The sequence below is a fragment of the Chanos chanos genome, chromosome 16 (genome assembly GCF_902362185.1).
Source record: "Chanos chanos chromosome 16, fChaCha1.1, whole genome shotgun sequence".
Lineage (NCBI taxonomy): Eukaryota > Metazoa > Chordata > Actinopteri > Gonorynchiformes > Chanidae > Chanos > Chanos chanos.
Window position 1 is genome coordinate 3851924 of NC_044510.1, and position 24482 is coordinate 3876405.

At 39.2% G+C, this 24482-nt stretch overlaps 1 protein-coding gene and 1 pseudogene across 1 annotated transcript in view; both read left to right on the forward strand.

Moving 5' to 3' along the window:
• The first annotated feature begins 83 nt into the window (after positions 1–83).
• Positions 84–748, forward strand: LOC115829140 (protein CXorf40A-like; annotated as a pseudogene).
• Positions 749–3491: 2743 nt separating this feature from the next.
• The window catches only part of LOC115829704 (NLR family CARD domain-containing protein 3-like), a 37522-nt gene continuing 16531 nt past the window's right edge, over positions 3492–24482 (forward strand). The window contains exons 1-8 of the mRNA XM_030793872.1: positions 3492–3583; positions 3661–3777; positions 4359–4648; positions 5076–6879; positions 7647–7820; positions 12992–13165; positions 15686–15859; positions 16564–16706. Coding sequence (XP_030649732.1) covers positions 3492–3583; positions 3661–3777; positions 4359–4648; positions 5076–6879; positions 7647–7820; positions 12992–13165; positions 15686–15859; positions 16564–16706 — 2968 coding nt within the window. The remainder of the gene's footprint in view (positions 3584–3660; positions 3778–4358; positions 4649–5075; positions 6880–7646; positions 7821–12991; positions 13166–15685; positions 15860–16563; positions 16707–24482) is intronic.

A 24482-nucleotide genomic window follows, 5' to 3' on the forward strand; every position in this document is an offset into this window, starting at 1 on the left:
TTCAGTTTAATCGTACCAACACTTGCAGCATCTCTTATGAGTTCAGATAAATATCTCACCCACATCCGTTAGTTGCTCATAACATGAGTTTGGAAGTGGGTTGTCTGTCTTTCAGGCAGCTGTATGCTGGGCTTGTATTAAATGGACTGAAGACGATTGAGACGCGTTGGCGTCCTCTGCTGTCGGAAATGAGACATTGCACTTTAGCAGTGCACATTGCGCAAAAAGACTGGGAGGGAGACGAGTGGAAAGAGATCCTTACACACACACTTGGGATGACAAGAAGCCAGATAGACGATCTCCTGCAGTCCGGCGAAAGGTTTGGACGCGGAGTGGTGGCAGGTGAGAAGTAAACACTTTACTTCACTTTAAAACACGAAAATGAGTGCGACTTTTGTAAACTGGTTCTCGGCATAGTTTCCAGGGGAACTGTTCGATTATCTTAAAAAAACCAAAGCTGTTCATCTTCTTATTCCAGGCTTGGTGGATGTCGGGGAGACTTGGTGTTTGCCCTGAAAATCTGCCTGACGAGGAGGTACAGGAGTTAGGAGAGAGCGGCGTGTCTGAGTGGACTAGCGGGAAACATCTCACGCGTCTATCAAACCCACGCTGGCTCGCGCAGCCGCTGTACAGCAGAGGACATAAGGACGTTTGGACTGTACACGTTCCAGCGCAGTTTCTGCCCTCGTCCGTCCCGCTTCGACAAGAAAATGAGAAGACATGACAGTCTTTCGGGTCAAATGTAAAGACTTCCAAGTCAGAAAATTGTTCACTGAGAAAATTACTCAAATCACGCTTCAGATGTTGACAGTTTAAAACGCTTAACGTGAGAAATGCTTAACGAGTTTTAAAGAAGCAAATATGGCAGGTAGACACTCCAAACTGCTCACAATTATAGCTATTCCATAGTACTTAATGTACAATGAAGTTTGAGAACATACTCATAAGGGAAATATTTTAAATATTGATTATACTGTGACAAAGGTCAGGAATGCAGACTTGGGTGAGTATGACTGAACAGATCTTTTTATTGATGAGAGCTTTCAGTCAAATGCCAGTGTATCAGCATCTAACATCACAAACTTGCCTTGACTTGACTACATCCCTGCTATATACCCATGTGCTCTCTGCATCTGGACCACAAAACAGTGACACAACATGTCTCAGACATTCCCCAGTTGATAACCACAGACAACAAGTACACACCATAAACAGTACATAACATTACAGAACAATGCACAATCTCAACAAGAAACTTCTTTACCAATAGAAACCACAACAGAAATCCACTCCCAGCATGCCCTGTACCAGCCCAGGAAATAACGGTAACAGAACTCTGTTACAATACTTTTTCTTTGCGCATATCCACTTAATGAGCGAAAATATACCCATAATGATAAGTATAGACTCAAAATATTCCACGATTATAGCTGTCCTTCAGCACTAACTGTATCCAAAAGCCTGAGAATGTACTCAGAAGGGAAATATGTTAAATATTGATTAAGTGTTTTCGCTGTGCATTAGCATCTTTATCTCGTTCCACAGCCTCATGATCAGTTCGGGTGAAAATGTAACTTTACTTCGTTCATAAAAGCAACTTGCAAACTGTATTTCCAAATGTGGACATTGCGCTGTGAATATATCTCACATTGCCCATCGCCAATGCATCAGGAGAGTGCTCTTATTCAAAATGATCACCGATCAAGAATCATTTACGGTCAACAATGGAACAGGATAGATTCTGCTACCTCACTCACATGTCCACTGAGTCTGACATAGAGCACTGGATCTCACAGAAATTGTGAAAGATGCCTTTTTATGCAAAGCCAGGGAGAAGATCTTTTAGTGATCTACACTCTCTCTAGACTGCAACAGTTACACTCACACATACACTTAAAACACCTTGATTCCATATTGTTTATTTGGATTGAGTCAAATTGCTATAACTAATGAAAGAGCAATGGGTTTGGCCTGTTTACCTTTCTTTTTTTGTACTGATAGTGTTTGGACTGATTGCACTGTTAGTCTCATCTGGTTATTATAACATTATAATATGTGTAGTTAAGTTATCATGGAATAGCCTAAGCTACTGTAAAATGTGTGTGCATGTGTTGTGTTGTCTGTGAGGACCTAGTATTTAATTTGTGTTGTATAGTCATATAGCCTTCTTCATGTTATGGTTGTGCTGTAGTTTCCTGCACATTTAGCCTCGATGTTGTCCGTGTCTCAGGTTAGAAATAATTGTTTCCACAAAATAAATTATTTACTAATTAATCATTCCTACTCCTCTTTCTGACTATTGTTGTGTTTTCAACTCAGATTAAAGGTACAGTCCTCAATTCTGGCAAAAGGCTGCTGATAATTGAGCTCAGCAGCCAATCAAATTACAGCCCTCACCTCTGTGCTCCTGAAGCAGGAACACGTCTCACAAATATCTGAAAAAAAATGTATATATATATATATATATATATATATTAGACGGTCAAGTCTAACATCACGCAAATTCAAACAGAATAATGACCTCACATGATAAGTTACGTCACTGAATGTATATGTCATGCTTAATGTGGAACAAATCTGGTTTTGGCAGATCTGAATTTGGCACTGAAAACAACCCATTTGGATCAGATTGGGGGGTTTTGTGTTTTATGTGAGGGAAGCTGTAAGTAGTAATGATGGGGAAAGAAAAACCTTATGATGATGTATGAAATGACAGACAGATGTCTCATAATTTATTATAACATTTAAAGTGAGGACACATTCAGAACAGTAACTGCTGCCTAATCAGGAGGTGCACGTGTGATGAATTTATAGACTTTTAAAATCTCATTTTAACTAGACGTTGTTCTGCATGTTTGAAACACACAACACAGAAAACATAAAAGAGAATGGCTGTGGAGAGACTGAGTGAAGTCATGTGACTCCAGCCACCATTGTAAGATTACAGCAAGAGGATTATCAGGCAGCGCCAACTATGGCACGCACACTCTGGCTCCCTCTAGTGGTTAGTAAAAGATGTGTCGTTTAGCTCACCAGGTACACGGAACACTTAAAAAAACGAAACAAAACACAAACTCCACCCCTCCAGCCAGAGCAAATGAAAGTGAAAGGTATTTTTCTAGGAGTTGCGTATATTTTTTAGAGGACAAGCACAATGTCATAAACACAAAGAAGAAAATCCAGTGAGTATAATAATAAATGATGTGTCTTTATATATTCATATGACAGAAACGGAGGAAGCAGAATATTGCACATCAGTTGTGAGAAATCAGGTTTTTATTTTCCTCTGTTGTATGAGACAATCTCTGAACAGGAAGAGACATTTATACAGAATGGTCAGAGTACAGTAACACTCTCACAGAGTGAAATATGGAGAGTATTAATACTCTCACAGACATGTCTCCACTCCTGTCCTTGTCAAACATGTGTGTGTTCATGTGTCATTCACAGGTTTACTGGTCTTGGATCGTTATTGGTCATAATTCTTGAACATGGAGACAGAAGTTTCCACAGAGAGTGAGAGGGGAAGCACTGTCTCTTCAACCAAACAACCACAACACAACACTGAGACAACAGATAAGAGGTGAGTGAAAGAGAGATTGAGAGAGAGAGAGAAAACATTGGAAAGTGAAAAAGAGCTTTCATTGTCTTGTGTTAAAGGTCTGTCCGGCAGAGATCAAACAGGACACCTGTACCCAGCTGTGTGTCCATGAAGAGTGACCAGTCTATGGGTCATCCAATAAAATTCAGTGAAGAAAACTCTCACACTGAACAAAGGTAGGACAGTCATTTATAGACTATTATAATTCATATGTCTTTGTCATTTATACACTGTCATGATTAATGGTTCTTTGAATAGGTTTATCTTGAGTTAAAACATTCCTGTTGTTTTGTGTTTTAGGGATAAACAGATTCATCAGGATAAAATAACTGTGTCATCTGTTTTTAAGGTGAATTAAGTCTCCCTACCTACTAGCAGTCACAGGACTGTGAGTTTTGAAGTTCACACACACACACACACACACACACACACACACACACCCCTACCTTTCTTTTCTAGCCCATGAGTGCTGTATCAATATCTGAAAAGCATTATTATTATTATTGATAATATCATTTTTTATATTTATAATTTATATTAATTGATCACTATCAATATAGTAACCATTCTTAACCACTGCTACTAATATTAAAAGTTTAGCAAAAATTGTCTACAGGGAAGAGAAAGTGAGCATAGTGTGTATAAACACACAGTATAACGTGGTGTTTTTAAAAATGTGCATGTGGTTTAATTCATGAGTCTATGATGGGGATGTTATATGTGTAGAATTGTGTGTTAATGTTATTGTATTGTATAGATGTGACATTACACAATTCAGCTCATTTCAGTCAAAAACTCAAACATTCAAAGTTAAGTCATTCAATATTAATCCCTTTGATTCTTTGTTAAAGGAGCTGGAAAAGAAAATCATCACTTTTGTGAAAAGTGAACTGAAGAAATTAGAGAATGTGTTGAGTCCAAATTACAGAGACAGTTTCCAGAGAGAGAATGAGGATGAGACCAGTGTCAGAGAGGGAGTTCTGAAGATCACACTGCACTTCCTGAGGAACATGAACCACAATGACCTCGCTGACACACTGGAGAAAAGTAAGACATCTGTTACAACAAACAGTCTTTATTCAGTGATATACAAGCACACAGGATGAAATAGGAGATTTTTAAAAATCTATTTTAACCTTGACAGGTGAAAACAACACGTGAACATAGTAAATTAACACTAGCCCATTGACTTTGTCCAGTTAGTAAATTAAATCTTTAATAAATTATTCACAAACAGCAAATGATAAGAAGAAATAATAATAATAATAATAATAATAATAATAATAATAACAATAATAATAACAATAATAATTGTTGTAGTGTCAAGGAACATCTGTTATTTACTGTATTTACTTGATCATCACTCTCACACCAAACTGCTCTCAGCCTTATTGACTGTTATTAATAAAACTGAATACTTCATATTCATCATCTTTGACCCTGACATGCTGTTTCTCTGGTTTATAATGCTTAGATGAGCTGATGGTAACTTGTCACCATGAACTGAAGTCAGATCTGAAGAGGAGGTATCAGTGTGTATTTGAGGGAATAGCAAAACAAGGAAACCCCACATTCCTCAATAAGATCTACACAGAGCTCTACATCACAGAGGGTGGAAGTGGAGAGGTCAATAATGAACATGAGGTCAGACAGATTGAGACAGCATCCAGGAGACCAGCAACATCAGAGACACCAATACAATGCAATGACATCTTTAAACCCTTACCTGGACAAGACAAACCCATCAGAACTGTGCTGACAAAGGGAGTTGCTGGCATTGGAAAAACCGTCTCTGTGCAGAAGTTCATTCTGGACTGGGCTGAAGGAAAAGCTAATCAGGATATCAAGTTCATTTTTCCACTTCCTTTTCGGGAGCTGAATTTGAAGGAGGGAAAACACAGTTTGATGGACATTCTCCATGAATTTTTCCCAGAGACAAAGGGACTGACATTTACCAACACTGACAAATACAAAATCATGTTCATATTTGATGGTTTAGATGAATGTCGATTTCATCTGGATTTCCAGAAAAATAAGACTTTTGCTAATGTAACAGAATCAAGTTCAGTGAATTTTTTGTTGACAAACCTCATTAAGGGGAATTTACTTCCCTCTGCTCTCCTCTGGATAACCTCCAGACCAGCAGCAGCCAATCAAATCCCTCCAGACTGTATTGACCAGGTGACAGAAGTACGAGGGTTTAATGACCCACAGAAGGAGGAGTATTTCAGGAAGAGAATCAGTGATCAGAATCTGGCCAACAGAATCATATCACACATCAAGTCATCAAGGAGCCTCTACATCATGTGTCACATACCAGTCTTCTGTTGGATTTCAGCCACTGTTCTAGAGAGAATGTTGGGAAAGGCACAGAGTGGAGAGATCCCAAAAACTCTGACTCAAATGTACACACACTTCCTGATCTTTCAGACCAAACAGAGGAATCAGAAATATGATGGAAATTATGAAATGGATACAGAATGGAATAAAGAGAGCATTGTGTCACTGGGAAAACTGGCTTTTCAACAGCTGGATAAAGGGAATTTGATTTTCTATGGAGAAGACCTGAGGGAGTGTGGCATTGATGTGAGAGAGGCATCAGTGTACTCAGGAGTCTGCACCCAGATCTTTAGAGAGGAGTCTGGACTGTTTTATGGCACTGTGTACAGCTTTGTTCATCTGAGCATTCAGGAGTTTCTGGCAGCTTTATATGTGTACATGTCTCTCAGCAACAGCAACACCAATGTTCTTGTCCAACAGCAAACATCACTGGATGAATCTAATGAAACAGTGACTGGAGATGAATCAAATAAAACAGTGAGCAGTTTGCTTAAGAGTGCAGTGGACAAGGCCTTACAGAGTGAGAATGGACACTTGGACCTTTTCCTCCGCTTCCTTCTGGGTCTCTCACTGGAATCCAATCACACTCTCTTACGAGGCCTACTTACACACAGAGCAGGCAACTCCAACAGCAAAGAGGAAACACTGAAGTACATTAAGGGCAAATTCAGAGAGAATCCCTCTCCAGAGAGATCCCTCAATCTGATCCACTGTCTGAATGAACTGAATGACCATTCTCTAGTGGAGGAGATCCAAAGCTACCTGAGCTCAGGAAATCTCTCCAGAGCTGAACTCTCTCCTGCTCAGTGGTCAGCTCTAGTCTTTGTATTACTGACATCAGAGGAGGAGCTGGATGTGTTTGACCTGAAGAAGTTCATGAGATCAGAGGAGTGTCTTCTGAGGCTGCTGCCAGTGGTTAAAGTCTCCAGAACAGCTCTGTGAGTAAAGACTGTTTATCCACACACAGATGAGAAGGGCACTTTGTCAAGATGCTCTCTTACATTTACACAAGTGTTGACATAGCTACAGGAACGTTGACACAAAATGGTCACAAAAAACTGTTATCCATGTTTTTACCATTGTGCTCTTATCTCAGCTTAAAGTGACTCTACATGGAACATCTATCCAGAATTTAATGGACATAAAATTCAGTTTTTCATCATTATGTTCAGTGGTTACAGACAGAACTTTTATTCAAAGTAATTCGGTCCACTGGCCCTGATATCTGAATTCACTAATATTAGCAGAAAAGAAAAACAGTAGAATTAGCAGTAAAGTAAATGGAAGGCATCATCTTTCCATCCGAACATATATTTAAATGTTAGACAACGATTGGAAAAATTCCACACTTCCTTTCACACAAAGTCCCTCTTCCCACAGGGTGAACAGGTCATACAAACAGAGATAGAACAATCATTAGAAGCTACATTCATCAGAGATATAGACCTTTGATTACATCTTTGATACATTTGAGGATATTACTTAAAACATATGCAAGCTACAGTCATTGTATTTAAGATCCAAACCCACAAAACTTTCTATTGACTAAGTTTGTAGTGACTTGGGGCTTTCACTGATCATGCAGAAATGGCCTTCTCACTGACCATGTTTTGGCGCAATAATGGTATTATTCATCACTGGACTTGCTTTTGTTTGTGTTTAATATTGGACAATGCTGAAAATATTATTTTTATTTGAATTTCAGGCTTAATAGTTGTAACCTAACAGAGAAAAGCTGTTCAGCGCTAGTCCCAGTTCTCAGCTCAGACTCCTCCAGTCTGAGAGAGCTGGACCTGAGTCACAATAATCTGCAGGATTCAGGAGTGAAGGTGCTCTCTACTGGACTGGAGAATCCTCACTGTAAACTGGAGACACTGAGGTGAGTTCACATCTGTTAGAAAGACAATTTCCCCCACATGGTTTATGAAATATACCTGTTTTGTCTGTTGTTGTATTTGACTATTTCTGAGATATGTAGCATAAATTGGATGAGGGCAAGTACAAGTTTGAGTGCCAGTGCAAGCTGAGTGCAGGTTTCCAGCTTTTATTTAACACAGGTGCAGGGACACAAACAAGGCAGGATTCAAAATAGCACTTGGACTTATTTAGACTTACTCAGGTACTTCACATAACATCAGGTAAGACAAAGACCTCACAAAGGAAACATATTTATACAAAGAGCAATCCTGGCTTGTTTCACCAAGAGCAGGTGCGCACAATAATTGAATAATTAACTGAATGAAACAAGGAAAGCAAGGAAGTGACTACACAAAGAAGTGACTGAACAGAAAGCCAATCTCAAAATGACCAGTAGAGGGGGACAGTGAGCCAGAGCGTGACACCATTTAAAATTATTATTATTTTATTTTACTGAAACTCTAATTTGAAAATGAGTGAGTGAGTGACTGAGTTATCTTATTTTATTAATATTACTTTCAGATAAAACTATATTATATTTAAGTACAATCACACACACACACACAAGTATATATGTAAGAAACAACACTTCACACCTGACACATCTATGTATGTATATATGCACGTATGTATATATGTATCTCTCTCTCGCTCTCTCTCTCCCCCTCTCTCTTAATAATGGTTTTATTCATTACTTGACTTGCTTTTGTTGGTGTTTGGTATTGGACAATACTGAAAATATTATTTTTATCTGAATTTCAGGCTTAATAGTTGTAACCTAACAGAGAAAGTCCCAGTTCTCAGTTCAGACTCCTCCAGTCTGAGAGAGCTGGACCTGAGTACCAATAATCTGCAGGATTCAGGAGTGAAGATGCTCTCTGCTGGACTGGAGAATCCTCACTGTAAACTGGAGACACTGAGGTGAGTTCACATCTGTTAGAAAGACCATTTCCCCAACATGGTACTTGAAGAGTCATTTAAAGGAAATTTATAAAAGATGTTTTATTTTCAATCAGTGGATCAAAATATGCAGTCGTCACCATTTAATGAGAATGAAATATATCTGTTTTGTCTGTTATATTCAACTATTTCTGAGATGTGTGAGATGGTGTTTTATTTTCACTGAATGTTCTTATGTTCGTATGTATGTATATGTATCTCTCTCTCTCTCTGTGTCCCCCTCTTTCTTCATAATTTTATTCATAACTGAACTTGCTTTTGTTGATGTTTCGTATTGGACAATACTGAAAATATTATTTTTGTTTGAATTTTAGGCTTAATAGTTGTAACCTAACAGAGAAAAGCTGTTCAGATCTAGTCCCAGTTCTCAGCTCAGGCTCCTCCAGTCTGAGAGAGCTGGACCTGAGTCAGAATAATCTGCAGGATTCAGGAGTGAAGGTGATCTCTGCTGGACTGGAGAATCCTCACTGTAAACTGGAGACACTGAGGTGAGTTCACATCTGCCAGACAGACCATTTCCCCCACATGATACTTGGAGAATCATTTAAAGGAAATTTGTAAAAGATGTTTTATTTTCAATCAGTGCATCAATATATAACATCAGGAAAGACAAGACAAAGACTTCAGGGGGGTGTTCCAGAAAGCAGGTTTAGTGAAAACTCTGAGTTAATTCAGAGCAAGTAGTAAACCTCCTAATATAAGAGCCCTTTGGCTTTGTTTTGCTAGGAGAATGAAGCCACAGGGCTCTTGTATTAGGTTTACTACTTACTCTGAGTTAACTAACGAGTTTTCACTAAACCCACTGTCTGGAACACCCCCCAGAAAGGAAACTAAGGAAAATATAAATATTTATACAGAGCAAACCAGGCTTGATTAAACAAAAACAGGTGTGCACAATGATTGAATAATTAACTGAATGAGGCAAGGAAAACATTATATATTTAAACGCACACACTCACACACACACACACACACACACACACATATATGTATATATATACACACACACACACACACACATACACATATTTATACATACTAGGGGTGTAATGATTCATCATAGCATGATACATGACAGTGCAAATATGTGACGTTACACATCGTATAAATTCACGGGCAGTTCACGATGTATAATTTGGATGGTGTTTGTCGTAAGCCCTAGTTACTTTTTTGTATTATTATCATCACTAAGCTTACATTTTATTTCAAATGTTTAGATATACAAATACATACAAACACCAAATATAACAAACACTACATTACAATTCATCAGTGGTTGTAAATAAATGTATGAACTGAAAGTGGTCGTCTGTATCTTTGTTTGTGTTAACAGTGCACAAAATCATGCGTCAGGCTTCTGGCATTCCAATGGAGGTTTCACGTTTTAAATGTTTCAGTCATAGACAGAAAGAAGAGGTTTCAGTAACAGACTAGCAGTGTCAGTGTGAAATGTAATGAGTGTGGCTGGAGCTGAGATTGAAATCGAGGATGCACCATCCTCCTTAACTGACAAAATGAAGACAGTATGTGCGGTAGAAAAACTATCAACTACACTATTGCTAATACCAGGAATTATGATGCAGCATCTACAGTGCTACCATGACGACGAACTCTGATCAGGGGACGTGAGAGAGAAAGTGCTTAAAGGCCAAACTTCTCTTGAAAAGTTTTGCATCCCCATTGCCTCATACATGTGCAAGAGCACAAGATATCACCAGATCCATAGGAGAGTTTATCACTAAAGACATGAGACCATTCTCAGTAGTGAACAACAAAGTATTTCGCCTCCTACTGAAGACACTAGAGCCCAAATACAACATCCCATCACGCCCGCACTTTAGTCAGTCTGTAATATCAGCCTTGTCCAATGAAGCAACAATCAAAGTGACAGAAATTCTGAAAAGTGCAGAGAGTATTTCGTTAACTTGTGTCTAAATTTGAGAGTTGTGTGTTGAGGTGCAATTTTCATTGCTTCATATTAATGCAATTTAGACACACCCATTCAATTTAATATTATTTTATGACTGAAGACTATTTATTTTTGTCTGGTTTTCAAAGAATTTCTCCTAGGGTGCTCTGGGGCATCCTCCTGTGGGAAAAAATCTTTTGAATTTCAACAGCTAAATGCACAAATGGAGACAAAATGAAGAGCCTAGATAAAATAAGTCTTTTCTATAATCAAGCAAAGTATTGACATCTGTACATGGTGGAGACATATCATGCTAATTGGTTAAAATGCCCACCAATTAACCTTACAGTTGACTGTATACATTTTTATAATGGCATATAACCCCAGAAGGAATCATTCTCTTACCTTGAAAGCATGAGTGCACTGTTTCTGAAAGGATAACTTTCCATACATCAGTAATTTAAAAGAAGTTTTATTGTATGATTTCATGTGATTCATTTGAAGCATGAAAAATGTAACTCAACGTATATGTTAGCAAAGTTGGTTTATGTCCTGTTGGTCTCTCTCTTCTTGTCTTATACCCTCTTTATGAGCACTGTCTGTGTCTTGTTACTCTCTTCCTGTCTGTCTTTTAATCCTCATTTGTTGACCTCAGTGTCTTTTCTGTCTCTCTCCACTTTCTTGTTCTTGTCATTTTTGCTGTACTGTTACTGTCTGTAGTTAAGTTGTCTTTTTCTCTTCTCTTCTGTTTTGCTCCTGTCTGTCTCAGTTCTCTTTTCTTTCATTCTGAATGGTTTGCCATGTTAATGTCCCAGTTTTGCTGGGAAATATTGTTCTACAGGTAAAATGACTTCTACATCAGATATGTGTCTGTCTATAGGAGGAAAAGCAAAACCACAGACCAGGTTTATGGTCAGAGTGTTTGTATGTTTGTGTGGGTGCACATGTACAATCAGTTCTTACATTAAAATAATGTCAAAATTTTGATCAACTTTGAAATAATTAAAACACATCGTATGTATATTGGGTGGCATGGTGGCGCAGTGGGTAGCGCTGTCACCTCACAGCAAGAAGGTCTCGGTGGGGTGGCCAAGGTCCTTTCTGTGTGAAGTTTGCATGTTCTCCCTGTGTCTGCATGGGTTTCCTCCAGGAGCTCTGGTTTCCTCCCACAGTCCAAAGACATGCAGGTTAGGTGAATTGGAGACACTAAAATTGCCCCTAGGTGTGTTTGTCTGTGTCTGCCCTGCGATAGACTGGCGACCTGTCCAGGATGTTGCCCCGCCTTTATGAGCACTGGGATAGGCTCCCCCTGGGACCCTAATCAGAAAAAGCAGCTTAGATAGTGGCTGTATTGTAACGATCAGTTATCAAACAGCGATCATTACCAAAAAACACACGGGTTAAAATTGATCCTCTTTTAAGATAAGACTGGTGTTTCCTTGGTGAATTGCAGCAAATTCGATTTGTTACATAAAATAAATAGACAACGCAGAAGAGGTATTTAAATGTATTGCCTTGATCGAACATTCAACACAAACATACACCCAACACCTCTTATTCACACACACAAACCAAATGCCAGTCTTATAGTTCCCTCCGTCTCCGTGCTTGTCGCGCAACCAATGTAGAAAGTCATTCAACGAAAAAAACAGTAATCCAACGGAATCCAATACGGAAAAAAAGAGTCCCCCAAAAAAATCAACGAACAGCAAAAAAAGATAATTCACCGTGTAACCAGCAAAAAAGTCAAAGAAAAAAAGAACAATCTCACCGCTCCGGCCGGATAGGGATCTGAAGAGATTACCCGTGCTCAGCCCTGAACCGCTCAGCGGTGTTTGTAAGTTTATAAGGAAATGTCCACGCAGTTCCTTTTTCTGTTTAATTTATTTTAAGTGCACTTTAAACGTTCAGGTCCCCCGCAGACTCCCTGACTTTCTTTTCGCTTCCTCCCCTGCCACACCCGTGTCTCCTTTTAAAAGTATTTCCAAAGTTCCCGGGTTGGCGAGTCAGCTGACAGGTGGGTCAGCTGACCGGTTTGACGGTCAGCTGATTTCCCCAAACACAGCAAATGAAAACAGAACAACAGACTGGTATAAATTAAAACAACCATAATCCATATTGAGGATGGAATGTTACCTTATAGGGATTCCCTTTATTGGTGGTCAACCGTCATCCTGTTAACCTTGAATTTTAAAAAAGGAATCCTAAAACCCATATGTGGCGGTGCTACAGTATGTATATTCAAACTTTGCTTCTCTCTCTAGACTCTCAGACTGCAGTATAACTGAGGAAGGATATGCAGCTCTGGCTTCAGCTCTGAGATCAAACCCCTCACACCTGATAGAGCTGGACCTCAGTGGGAATGATCCTGGAGACTCAGGAGTGGAGCTGCTCTCAGCTTTACTAGAGGATCCACACTGTAAACTGCAGAAACTCAGGTGAGGATGTTGTATAACATTGTGCAGAACAGATATTTATATTAAAATAGTGACACACTCAGCCTTTACAGACAGAATTCTTGTTCCTTTCGTAACATTATTCATGTTTGTTCAATTATGTCATTATATGAATTTAAATCACGTTTTGGTCTGTAAGCTCTTTACTCCATTACTCCTGTAAGCTCTTTACTCCATTACTCCAGTAAACATTAGGACAGCATATTGTTTTCTTTTTCACATGAAACAATTATTTGGAACTACAAATGACAGACCCTAGCAACACCACTGCCTCTAAGTTCATCTCTAAAACCCGTACCTAGAAAACAGAATGTACAAAGATGACATTCAGTAGTCTTATTAGTGCTTTATTAGTGGTTCAACAAAACACCAAGTAATTCAGGACAGTGTTCATTTTGGCAGGTATTTTTGATTTAGTCTTAGTTTTTGTCTTTTGACTAAAAAACATATTCATTTTTGTCATAGTTTAGACATTTGATCATTATTAGTTTTAGTCTAGTTGTAGCATACGAAAACTAGACAAGTTTTAGTCACATTTTCGGCAATTTGCATTTTTGTAAAAATTAAATCATAACAATGATTTCATAAAGCACACAGATATTCTTAGTCTTGCTATAGGTATGCACAATTAACGTTACCAAGTCAAGTGAACAGGAAAACATAGCCGTCTATTTCTGGCTAACAAAGTCAAGCCTTTAAATTGATTTTGATAGAAGTCTAACTTTTTTATCAGTTCTTGGTGACGCGCCTTTAAATGCCTCTTGAGGTTTGAGGTATTTTTCAGATCGATTTTGCACCCTCGTTGTTTGCAGTGCGTTTTATTTTCAGTTGTATTGTAGCTAAAATGAGTCATAAATCCATTCTTTTTCTTCCTCAGAGAGTAGCCATGATATGAGTTGCCAGATGGGAAATGTCAAAGGATCGTACCAGAGGCTTAAAATGATCGTATTTTGAGGGAAATTATCACTGAGATGAACGACTTTTTGACACCGCTGAGTAGCCATATTGTTTAAAGACAAACTTTGCCTGTCCTCACCGCCCCCTTTTTTTCTTTGCTTTGCTGTTTTCACGTGGATGCAGCAGTAAACTATATCTAGTGCAACATCTCTTCATGTTAGCTGGTGCTCATTCGACGAGCTGAACTTGTAATGTTATAACGGTAATTACATTGCACTGGGTAAATATAGTACTGGCCCCTAATGTAATGCAGTGTAATATACCCCAAACTTCTGATTTGTAAAGAAGGTTTGATTAATGGTTAAGTTAACGACATTCGTGCTCCTGAGTTAATCATCACAACAAGAATGATTGGCTGGAAAAAGTGTAAGAAGAGCTGCGTAAACACCGACGTAAGATCCATATTTTAACATCCCGATCGTGTCGGGAAATGAATTAAAATGAGAGAGCCTATCCTGATTACAACTACTAATGCTAAGTGTCACAAAATGATCATGTTGTTGTACATTATGGGACTTCTGGCTTGTTGCCAAGTTAAGGTTAGTTAAAATGTTTAATGTTCAATTTCCAGAGGACAGAGGCGATATTGCTTTCCCATTCGTCTGTCTCTGACATTATTGTTTCGTTAGTATTCGTCAGCGAAAATGATACTATAATTCGTCACAGCTTTTAATTTTCAAAGGTGCATTTTTATTTAGTTATCAGCTCGTTTTCGTCTTGGAAATTAACACTGATTCAGGATAAAACAAACTAAAAGAAAAGAGGTTTACCGTGGTCGAACAAACTTCAACCAGAAACACTTTTTAAAGAAAAGCAAATACACATTATCAAGTGTGCTCAGGACATTGCCAAAACTGTTGCTTTTGCTGAACTAATTTTGCTTCGTTGTATGTAAAGTAGTGGTTATATCTCTTTAACAAAAGTCTCTCAAATCATTTACTGGAAAGCCTGTTCCTCCTGCAGGCCAGCTTTGACAAGCTCTTTGGTAATTTATTTATTAAAAGATTATGGCATTTATGATTTAAATTCCAATAAGTAATATTATTTGCTTTGAAATATATATGTAATACAAGGAATGAAATCCTTATTAAGAGTGTAATTGTAATATGATTAGAGGAACTTAGACTGTAATACTTCACATGACTTTGTTATGAAGAAACATAATGAAATGACTGTAATGCATTACTTTGGACCCCAACACTAGTGAAAAAGGTTCAGTGATGGGCAACATAACAAAGACATGATGCAGGTGCTACATTTGTTTTCATCAGCTGTGTGTAACATTTACACACACAAGAGAATTAATGAAGGGAAAGTGCCTTGTTGTCTTGTGTTATGAATGATCTATTCAAGAAACTGTTTCCATTTCTTAGAATTTTGCATCGTTTTAGCAAATTGATTCTGTCTCTGGTATATTTCAATGTTGAACCAGCCCTGTTCTCTGTAGACTGAAGTGGACACTGTCCTGGACTATTGAGAAGGATAGTGACAGTGGTGAGGTGTAAAATGGTCAGTGACATGAATATATTCTTCCTCTCTCTGCAGGCTGTTGAAAAGTCCTGTTGCAGAGGAAGCCTGTGCTGCTCTGACTTCAGCTCTAGGTAAAAACCCCTTACTGCTGAGAGAACTGGATCTGAGTGAGAACAAACCAGTGAGCTTAGGAGTGAAGCAGCTCTCTGCTCTGCTGGAGGATCCACACTGCAGACTACAGAAACTGAGGTGAGAGATGTCTCTTAAAAATGCCATGAATATGATGAATCAGCTGCTTCATTTGTGAGTTTCATTAATCTGTTGGATGTTTCACTTGAATAAAATAGTGCCATATACTGTACTGTAGTCTTCCTTCAGCTACAGATTTAGGGGAAAGTTATTTATGATAACAAGGATGTTCATCTGCATTTTCTCAGACTTGAACTCTGCAACAAAGCTCTCACTCTCCTTCTACATGATAAAGGGGAGTTCAAGTTTCAAGTTCATTGTCATTCTATCTTGCAGTATATTCACTATTCACAGGGTAGTGCAGGGAATACAGTGCAGGTCAAACCATAGCAGCAGTACCAAAGAGCAATATAAACAATTATATATAAGAAGTGTCTATGTGAGATGTTTGGTAATGTGTGTAGATGTCTGCTGTATAGTAGCATTATCAAGTATATTAGGTGTCCAAAGGGAATGGTTAGAGGTATAAAGTGTTGGTGATAGGTGTTGTACAGTTTATGACAGGTCTTCCTACAGGTATTAATGCAGGTGATTAGTCACCAGGGTGTGGGTGTGAGGGGGCTAATAGCTTCACAGCTCTGGGGTAGAGGCTGTTCCTCTAGATGACAGGGGGACAGACAGATAGTGACTGGGGTGTGTGGGGTCCCTGGTGATTAGAAAAGTTCTCCTCAGACGTCTCTTGTCATATATGTCCTTTATGGGAGGCAGAACAGCCCCAGTGATTCTGTGCTGTTTTTACCACCTGTTGGAGAGGCTTTGATCAGTCACAGTGGAGTTGCTGTAGCAGACTGTGGAGTACAGCACACAGCCCTGTGGGGCACCAGTGTTCAGTGTGAGTGTGGTGGAGGTGTGGTCCCCCATCCTGACAGACTGGGGTCTGTCAGTACGGAAGTCTAAGATCCAGTTGCATATGGAGTTAAACAGAACAAGAGTTCTGAGTTTGCCAACCAGCTTCATTGAGATAATGATGTTGAAGGTTGAGCTGAAATCGATGAAGAGCATCCTTACATATGCATTCCTGTTATCAAGGTGGGTTAGTGTGAGGTTGATGGCTGTGAAGATTGCATCCTCTGTAGACCGGTTTGCCCTTTGGATGAACTGGAACAGGTCTGGAAGTGTCTGGGATACTGGCTTTGATATGAGCCATAACCAGCTGTTCAAAGCACTTCATTATTATGGGGGTGAGTGTGACTGGCCAATAGTCATTCAGACACGTGACAGCAGACTTCTTTTGAACAGGGATGACTGTAGTTGTCTTGAAGCAGGTGGGTACAGTAGCCTGAGCCAGGGACTCATTGAGGATATCCGTACTATAGCGGTAAACAGCAGACTGAAAGAAGGTTACTTTTAGTTGGCCGCCAGACGCCCGCTAGGAGCGTCACAGAGAGAGAAGAAGAAGAAGAAGAAAGTAAAAAAATTAAAGAAGAATAGTATAGTCTACTCACAGCCTTTTTACCCTTACCAGACCGCATAGGCGTCTAGTAGGGCCTAGATTCACCTGCGGCCTGGAACAGCTAGCTCTCTCAGGGCAGTCATACAAAAAGAATTCCCATCAATATTTCAAAGTAGGATGAAAACAGAGTAGGGACCATGAATATATTTACAGTTGTTAAACATCCAGAGAAACAATGTAAAGTGTATAATAACCAACATAAAAAAAAAAAACAAAACTCAATGGCAACACTCAACACAAAACGCCGCACGTCCAGCACAGAGTACAATACATAATTTACAATTTGTCACAAATATTTACATATATACAGACGACCGACTGAGGGTCGTTTCTCATTAGGGATAACTGAGAGGAGAATCAACCACAAACAAACAAAAAACAAACAAACAAACAAACAAACAAAAAAAACGACCTCCGCAAAGTTCGTCCCTCACCACGGAGAGTCCGGTTAGTAGGGTAAGTTTGCCAACAATGCGAACGGTGTTTCGAAAACAGCAGATAGTGAGTGTGAAATCGAGGATAGTCACCTGGGAAAGTAGGGGGAAAGCCGGCAGGAAAAGTGAGGGGCAGAGCAGCAATCCAATGTGGAGTCCAAACACTACAAGTCCGTGATTGTAATTCCGATTAGTGGAGAGAAAGAATTACCACGCCGTACGAAAACGAAGTTGCGCGTACTGAACAATCGACAATGAAAAATAAACGAACAGGAAGCGCCTTGGGGACTGGGAGAGAAAACAAACCGCGAGAATGCCGTTTCCAGTTTTCCCTCGCCGTAGCAGGAATCACGCCCCTTCCTATATTCTACGGCGGCCCCTTTCAGTCACGGCAAAAAGCCAATGACGTAACAGCAATCAAACAAAAGAGAAAAAAAATAGAAAAAGTTTGGAGATGGAAATTGACAGGAAAGGAAAGCGCAATGAAAACAGAAAGCAAGTTATTTAGAGGGAGAAAAAAAATGAGCATGACACGGTGAAGGGTCCATGTCGATTGCCACAGTGCAGACCTCAGCAAGTTGTTCAGTGCAGCACTCTAAGGGCATGACAGGGGATAACATCAGGTCCTGTTGTGGCTTTGCGTGTGTTTACCCTCCCCAGTCAGACTGTGGTCTCATTGACTGGTCTAATGGAAATAATCTCTGTTAACAGTAATCACATAATGAAGATATGAGTGGTTTTTCAGATGAAGTTGTGTTACACTGGTCTGTCAGCTCTTCTTGCCTCTTCTCTCACTCTCTCCTCTCTGGACTTTCCTTGGCCTCTCCCCTCTTTCCTGGATTGGCTCTTTACATTCAGATAAAATGACTTATTGAAGTCAACAGTAATAAGTTATTGAAGTTTAAAAATAGTTCTGTTCTCATAAGAATTATTGCATCACAGAGTGACCTGATGGATCTGTTTTTGATAATATACATGAGTGTACAGTGTAGGAGCAAGTGGAATATGTATAGTTAGAAACACACGTGTACATATACACACACATGTTCAGACACTAACTCTCATTTGACACAGAGTGAAGGGTTGAGTAAAGGTGCTGCTTTTGTGTTCATGGGAAAACAAGTGGATGATGTGACTAACAAGGATTTATCCCTAAAAAGCAAAAGATGTACAGACATTCAAATTGTCACCAGTCGGTGGAATCTGTGGATAACAAGAATCCAAGAAGAAGCAGGAGAGAATGTTAAAAAGATCCCCAATGACCTGTTCAGCCAGGTCTCAACTGACATAGCAGGTGAACTAGTCGACTCTGGACATCGCCCATAGATTTCTTCTACCTTTTCTAGAAACATCACCCATAGATTAGATCCTGAATCAGGAGATACACAGTCTAGACACAGAATTACTGTGCAGTTTATTACAGAGACAAAATTTAGAGGGAAACAATCAACATCTGTTCATAGAAAAGAAGATCAAGGTCTTTAAATATCTCACACAGAGAGATAAAGATGTCAGGATCAGACTGTGGCCTCTAGTGGAACAAGTGAGAAAGGATGTGAGAAAAAACTGGTTTCAGACTTTTAAACCTGTATTAAAGGTAAAAGAGAATCAGGCTACATGTGAACAATAAGAATCAAACAATGGTGATAGCTCTATTCATGACTCATCCTTAATTTAGTTTTGTAAAACAAAATCCACACAAATCATGGTTTAATATTTTGGACTTTAAAACCCTTAACACCACATTTAAAATGAATTGATTGCCACAATTCATTAATTACCCTTGATCTGTGTGGAACTTTCATCCAAATCGTTCAAAACTGATGGCCTCAAATTTCTCTTGTTGTGTAACAATATCAGTAAAAATGCAAATCAAATTACAGATGTTGTTGGTGTGGTCTCATGTTTAAACATAAATCTTCTCCACAAAGATGCAACATCTGGATAAAAGGACATTCTATATAAAAGTAAATCTGTATTCTTTTAAAATTTAACTAAATACAATATTAGATTAGAGGGTCAACTACTTGAAGCAAATGAAAAGTTGTACAGCTACTCAGATTTCCTGAGAAAATATCAAATTCCAGTAACTTGAAGAATATGCAGTCGTATTTGATGCTGTGATGTCTGGGGTTATAATGTCACTGAGGGACATTCATTTCTTTTGGCCATTTGTTCATGCTTTTGATCTCTCTCATACTGAAGTGAGTGATTTGTACTTCTCAACAGTGCAGCAAAATAATAGATGAATTACAGCTGCACTCCAGAAAGACATTATTACTGTTTCTTTTATAATCCAGCATTGGTGTGGTCTAGTGAAGAATGTGCACTGGAGAAGAGTTTGGACCTGACATCACTACATTCTGCTACATCATAATGGGTTAACACTTTTGTAGTCACTACAGGAAAACAAGTTCTTCAAAGATATACTGAGATTTTTACAATGAGTTCCATACTGTCCAGTAACCATGTTTTTGAACTCCAATGTCTTCACACACACATTCTGATTACAAACACACACGCACACACACACACAGAGAAAACTATCAATAAATGTCATCCACCATAATGATTACATATCACTAAACCATGAGTGTGTGTGTGTGTGTAAAACAGATCAGTAGTATTCAGTATCAGTATCAATAGTAATGTTCTCTGACTGCTGTATAAACAGGTGAATCATTTCAGTGAGCCATAAAAATCAAATAGTGACAAACAGACAGACAGACACACACATACACTGAACTGAAGGAACGGCTGCTGGAAGCTACTCCAATTAAACTCATGTGCCAGGTTTGCAAGAACTAGCCCACCACAGGTGATCGGTTAGAATCACTGAGTCCAAAGTTAAGGTTGATCCCTTTATTGCAGGATTTCCACCACCACACAAGTCTCAAAATGTGGAGTGTCTCTACTCCGATGTACAAATGCAATTATTAGAGTGTGGTTTCCTATAAACAAGACACAAACACACAAATAGGCAACAGTAAACATTAGTGTACTGGCATCGGTTAAGCTTGTATACAAAAGCGTCAATACTCAAAGTGCCCACAAGGTGGCACTCCAACATCATGTAGAACTATCATGCAAGTTGCAAACGGACAATTATCCTTATACAAAATAGGAACATTCCCAATAATACAATCGAACAAACTGTCAACTCAAGTTAATGCCTCATCGAATATAGGCTCAAACTGTATTTTACATGATTCGACATACTCAGTGTGTAACACAAACACATGCACACATCAACGGGTGCAGAGGTGTATAAACAAGTATTTAGTTGCCTGGACCAACCACCTCACATGCCCGAGAACTAATAGTGGATTATTCATCGTGTGAAGAGAGAATGAGGTATGACAGCATGTTACAGCATCAATAATAAATTGCCTAGTGACTTACATCGCCGGCTTATCATTTAGCTGTCACGGCTTGGGCATGGGGTGGTTAGCGAGAACACGAGAAAACGACAAGCTTCACTTAAAACAACGTTCGCATAGCGAACAAACTACACAAAGTACTTCAGGAACATTACACATAATATTTAGCTGTACACGTTATGGGATCACTTACATTACATGTACGCACACCAAGAGGAAACACAGATAACAACAGGACAACTGGAGAACTGCAAACTCAGCGTTAAACAACAAGTTTATTAACTAATTTACATCACCATGAACTATTATGGTATGCAAATGCGCTGTACCAAATAAGAAAAGAGGTATACCATTCGCATAAGGGGGTAAAGAGGACAGCCTTTAAAACACACACACACACACACACATTGTTTATTACTGAAAACGTGTAACTTTGGAGATATTTTGCTTGGTGCAATAAAAACCAACATCTGAGGTCTGTGCTGACATCTCATGACTGTAACCAGTGTGTGCATGTGACATTTGAAACCAGGCAGCTAGTGTGTATAACACAGAGAGATCTGTGAGAGAGATTTGAACATGCATATGTTGTGATGTGCATAAGTCCCAATGAGATGTAAAGACAGCAAAACATAGATCAACTGTGTGACTGTTGTAGGCTATTATACAAATGAACTTTGTGACTGTAGTCGACTATTAGGCCTGTTTCAGGTTGAAGTTTATTTAAAGCCCAATATCACTGTTTACAGTCTCAAAGGGCTTTACATGCCCACAGGATTACAACAAACAGAGCAGGGTGGCACCCCCTGACTTGATCCTCGTAGCGGGCAAGAAAAAACTCCTCAAAAAAAACAGACGCTAGGGAAAAATAAGAGAAATCTTGAGAAGGACCACAGAGAGAGGAGACCCCTTCTAGGCCAGCCAGGCGTGCAGTAGGTGCCAGTGGGCAAATTACAAAACAACACAGTGATAATGAAAATGAAAACATAACTAATAGACAGTATAAAGAATGATAAGACAGCATGGGGCTCAGTTGGGGTGGACGACACAGCCACAGCAGAGCAGGAAGCCACGAAGCCGCAGCAGCCATCAGGATGACGATGAAGAGAGAGATGACAGGGAGGGAGGGGGGCACACCTAAGAAAAAGTAGCCACATTCAAGCCAGACACTCATGCTCGAACAGATGAGCCACAGCCATGCAGGAGAAGAGGGAGGGAAGGAGAGCATTATTGGAGTGCATTTTAATAGTGTGATTGCAGTTGTAGGCTGTGATGATCAGTTCCAAGTCTGGGTAACCCAATAGTGCAATGTGTGTGGTTGGAGTGAGAACCCTGTAAATTCTTTGTCTCCTCCCTGAAGTATGGAGAGACTTTGTAGAACCGTGTGAACCCAGTGATGTGAACAGGAAGAAATCAGCCAGACCAGAGACTCAGTTCAGCAGAGTTTATTCTAAATACACACAAAGGATCAAACTAGTGAACAAGTGTCCAAGTCAGTTCTCATCTGCAGCTCAAACAACAGAAGGACAAGGGCACTCTGATTTTATACCCAAAATGACAACACACACATATTCAGATCAGGTTTCATTTAGTTTACACAAGTGTGTGAAGGTCCTAAAATGATGAACTGAGCATTGTCTTCTCTTTGAGGTCATAATGTATTGTAGGTAGAGTGAATGTCAGAGAGAAGATATGTCAACTTCCACAACACACCTTTGACCTCTTCCTGATGACATTCCTCATATATGTATAAGACAGACAAAAGGGAGGTATGGAAAACAGGGCCAGGTCTCTGAGATATATTGAATATTTTCCTACATCAGCCCCAGTTTAGTGTCTCTAAAGGTGACTAAGTTACATAGCTTTACCACTGACAAACCTTATAATATTGTCAACGTAAGACCACACACACCAACATAGTTTAGTTTATTTGGATATTTACAGACTTTAGAAATAGTTTCACATTAATTCAGAAATGGCAGAATAATCTGATCACTGAAAGAGTAACATGATGTTGTTTCTGTTTCGATCATTAACAAACATCAAACAGACACAAAGTATTCAGCTCTATGTTCAGTCTTTATCAGTGTAATTGTGTTCCTAGTGAAATTACTGAGAAAACATTGTAAGAAATAAATAAACAATTTTCGTTCCTCAGTTTATCCACCTGGTTTCCACAGGGAAGTGGTTAAGATAACACTAGATGTCCAGTCTAATACAGAATCCACTCTGTGATCTAGACGAAAAACAGCTTCAGACAGTTTAAGTAAGACTCATATCATCAGTCAGACTTTTCATGGAGTGATTTATATGATAAAGTGAAAAACTCACACACACATTGCGATGTTTAAAAACACTACTGATATCTTCATATAAAAATATAACCATTATAAAGACCACAGTCATCACTTCTCTCATTCATTCCAATTAGAGCTGATGTGGAACTATATCCAGGTAAGGTGGTGGCCAAATGACTCCATTTCAGAACAAAGAGACTCTATGACATTGTCCTGTTTACTGATGCATGTATGTGGTCCAACTGACCAGTGTCATTTATCATAAATCAGTCTCTCTGTGTGTGTCTCTTTTAGTACCCTTCCATTCAGTTAGAGTCAGTAAATTTTTTCTCTGTGTGTTTGTGTATTTCATAGCTCTGTGGTAATTTCCTTGTGAAATATAATCATCCAGCACAACAGTCATCCCTGACACACACATACATATGTGTCTGTATTTATATCTGTGAATTCTGGCTTGTTCACTTTTACACTGCATGCTCTGAGGTTTCCATGACAACCCAAAATGTCATAGTTTGTTTCTCATGGTCATTTCTCTCTCTCTCTCTCTCTGTAGCCTGTGTGACTGCAGTATAACAGAGGAAGGCTGTGCTGCTCTGTCTTCAGCTCTGAGATCAAACCCCTCATACCTGAGAGAACTGAATCTGAGATGGAATAAACCAGGAGACTCAGGAGTGAAGTGTCTCTCTGCTTTACTGGAGGATCCACAGTGTAAACTGGAGAAACTGGAGTGAGTAAACATAACCCAGTATGATGTAGCAGAATGTTCCACTTTCACGCCTGAGACTCCCCTTATTTATATAGGGGATAAGGTGGTGTCCTTTGCAGGGACTTGAATTTGGCAGTGTAGCACTTTACTTGACCACATGCCCTTGCTGAAGTCAGCAGTGACTCAGCCAGACTCAAACCCCCAACCCTTGCACTGCAAGACAAACACCTGATCAACTGAGCTACAGCGGCTATGTGATGTAGTAGAATGTAGTGAACAGAATTTTATAGTCACTACAGGAGAAAGGGTTCTTTTAAGATTCACTGAGACTTTTATACTGTCGTATACCTATA